Source organism: Temnothorax curvispinosus, unplaced genomic scaffold, assembly GCF_003070985.1.
Source record: "Temnothorax curvispinosus isolate PA1 unplaced genomic scaffold, ASM307098v1 QBEX01004775.1, whole genome shotgun sequence".
NCBI classification, from domain to species: Eukaryota; Metazoa; Arthropoda; class Insecta; order Hymenoptera; family Formicidae; genus Temnothorax; species Temnothorax curvispinosus.
The window spans coordinates 310,678-313,695 of NW_020214555.1; the positions used below are offsets into that span (position 1 = coordinate 310,678).

General features: G+C 39.8%; 1 protein-coding gene across 2 annotated transcripts; it reads right to left on the reverse strand.

The window, feature by feature from the left end:
* Positions 1–630: 630 nt before the first annotated feature.
* LOC112454047 lies at positions 631–2,615 on the reverse strand. 2 transcript variants are annotated; one of them, XM_025015227.1, is made up of 3 exons: positions 2,595–2,615; positions 2,017–2,301; positions 631–1,929 (listed from the first exon to the last, which is right to left on the reverse strand). In XM_025015227.1, the coding sequence occupies exons 2-3, from the start codon at positions 2,227–2,229 to the stop codon at positions 724–726; spliced, it is 1,419 nt and encodes a 472-aa protein (XP_024870995.1). In that variant the 5' UTR covers positions 2,230–2,301; positions 2,595–2,615; the 3' UTR covers positions 631–723. The 2 variants fall into 2 exon arrangements, with proteins under 2 accessions (XP_024870995.1, XP_024870994.1); XM_025015226.1 differs by lacking the exon at positions 2,595–2,615 and adding an exon at positions 2,380–2,582.
* Positions 2,616–3,018: the final 403 nt, after the last annotated feature.

The window sequence follows — 3,018 nt, forward strand, 5'->3', positions numbered from 1 at the left end:
TCATTATAACTACGATATATGACGTTGGACAAGTTTTCAACCCTTAAAAGGAATTTGTTGTGTCGATTATGACTAAAAAGATATTGATGATTAACATAGAGTCTGTTGCGTCAAAGTTGCGATTATTGAGACCCATGAAATATTTTATTTTATGCTATTCAAATACGAATTTGATGTCAAAATTGATCAATTTAAAATGACAGAGCCAATATGGCGAAATTAAAAATGGTCGAATATTTACTTTTAATATTCACCATATTGGCTTCGTAAAACCCACCAGTTTGAATAACATAATAAAAAAATATTTCATAGATAGGGGAGACCGGGGCTAAACCGTCAGTTTTTTTTGTGCCGATTTTTAACAAAATAAATAATTTTAGTTAAATGTGGTATACCACTGTAAAGAGTGAACCTTTAACTACAAAATTTATATAGGAAATTTTTATCTACGTCGCTTTGTTTAACCGGTAGCAACTAGAGCAAAAACGACAACGGTGGAAAAATTGAAATCTCAAAAATGTCGGGGTTTAATCCCCCGGGACTAATCTGTCACACTGCATTTTCAATACATATACGTACATCTAATCCTGAAAAATGATAGGATACATTTCAATAATTGTTTTTTAAGAGAAAAATATAAAAATTTATTTAAAATTTTACTGCTCAGTCGCCAATTCCCACATTTGAGGCGAGCCAGTAAGGACGATGCTCGTTCTTCGTTCTTCATGAGTCGGCTGTCTCGGAGCGGCTTTCAGGAATACTTTCAAGTTTCGTTGCGCTCAAGTGCCCCCACAATGTATCACCATAATGAGACATAGATAAAGCCATGGGATCGACTTTGTCTTCGTTCTGATCGGCGTCCGAGTCGGTTGCGTTGAGGTAGACTTTTTCAGGATCAACGAAAGTAAAAGGGTACTTTCTATCCATAACGCTGTTCGTCAAAAATTCGTATTCTTGGAAAATGTCTGGGTTGAATGGAGAAATTCCAGTGCATTCAAACCCGGACACAATATTTTGATACGTTACGGCAAGTGGTAGTGCCTTAGCCACGATTCCGGGGATGTCGTACATCGTCATTGTCCTACCAGGATGAGACGTCATCCAGTTATCGCACTGTGCGTTTACACATTTCTTTAACGGGTCATAGACGGTGCGTTTCAGCGGTTGCAGCTTATGCGAATAATGCGGCGGTGATGATAGGACAATGATTCCATTCGCTTTACAATAGTCGAGACCAGCGATGGACAAATGTGATTCCTGATTGTCGAGTATCAGTAAAACTGGATCGTCGACGGAGGCATGCACATGGGACTGGAAAAACTGTAAGAATTTGACAAAATGCTCCGCGTTCATCCAGCCACTTGGATTCGCTTCACCTGTGCAGCCTGGTGGTCCGCCGTTAAGGAAATATTCCTTGAAATGTTTACGAGGAAAAATAAAAAAAGGAGGTAAAAATTGCCCAATCGCTGACACCGTCATCGTCAAAGTTACGAGGTTTCCTCGTTCCGCAGAAGTCACTCGCTCGATTTGTTTCACTCGGCCGATGATTCTGTTCGGTGTCTGAACGGTTGTTATTCCCGTCTCATCCATATTCCATATGCAGTGAATTGGGAAACGATATTTATCCCACACAGATTTTAGCAGCGCAAAGAACCTTTCTACATTTGTTCGATTGAAACTGGTGGCACATGCTAAACTTGTCGCTTCTGGTTTGCATATGGATAATATTGGATGTCGTTTGAGAAAGCTGCTTAGCCAATCTTCACCGGCCATGCGAGCGGCTTCCCACGATGCTGGTACCTTCAGATTCAATTTTTTAGCTAAATCAAAGGCTAAACCACGGGTTTCCTTCGCAGATAGCCCAAAGTACATATCGTTGCAATGTACTAAGTATTCCACCAAAGTCTTTTCAGTTTCAGAGTCCATAACCTACATTTGAAATTAAGACGTTGCATAAATATAAACTTTGCTGAGCAGAGTGCATGCTTTTAAAAATTAATAATCGTAAGTACTCACCGAGAAGTGTCCTTTATGTAGTACGACCACGTTATCCAAGTTTTCTATCTCATCGTTGTTCTTCTTCAACCAGTTGTTCAACGTGGTTCTCCGGACATCGAATTGTTTTGCGGCTGCGTAAACGCTCATTTTATCTTTTCTCACCGCAAGAACTGCCTTCTTGAGTTGCTCCTTGTCAACGGGAGTCGTTTTGCGACGATACGTGCGTACCATTTCCCTCCTATACAAACTGACGCACGTGCAAGGGAAGATAGAATCACGCTCGAGGGAAACCTAACCTGAAATCTGAAATCGCCGTGAACTGAAGTCGTGCGCCCGGCGCTCCACAGTGACGAGACTGCCATATTAGCCCCGGGTGCTTACTGATCGATTAGCCCCAAACACAAGTTTCAAGTTTGATCGCCCACGAAATATTAGACATCAACGATAATGAAAAAACTACACTGGATTCATGTTCAGCATGCATTACTCTTTATAATCACGTATCTTCCGTTGGTCACATGGGTACCATAAGCAGCGTTTACAATGTTAATAGCGAGTTCGCACAGGTTCCGAGATATTTAATTAGACATATTTACCCCGTAGACGTTTTAGCCCCGGTCTCCCCTACTTATTAATGGCCGTGTTCAGCAGACACAACTGTTGAGTTCGTCTTATCAACAATCTGCGTTGATTGGTTGGTTCTAAAAGTAAGAGCCAATCACGTTCGACTGCTACTGAGCGGCTTGGTCTGCTGGACGCGCCCAATGGCTATGTAAGACGCAACTCTTCTTAAAATATCCACTTCTAAACAGCAAAATGTAAATTTAAAAGAATGATTAAAGGTCTGTAAACAAAATGTAGGTAAACATTTTTTGTAATCCCATATGTGATGAATGTTTATGTAATTCAATTTCTGTAATTTAAGTACATTAAAAAAAAAAGAATTTAAGTATAAGAAATATAACAATAAAAAATATAAATAATAAACAATAATAATAAGTGAAACCTAGGACCGTTGAT

Bases quoted from the DNA above. Each gene is read 5' to 3' on its own strand.
- LOC112454047 (XM_025015227.1), bottom strand. From the start codon at position 2,229: ATGGTACGCACGTATCGTCGCAAAACGACTCCCGTTGACAAGGAGCAA. The intron at 1,930-2,016 runs GTGAGTACTTAC...TTTCAAATGTAG, and splicing joins TACATAAAGGACACTTCTCG to GTTATGGACTCTGAAACTGA.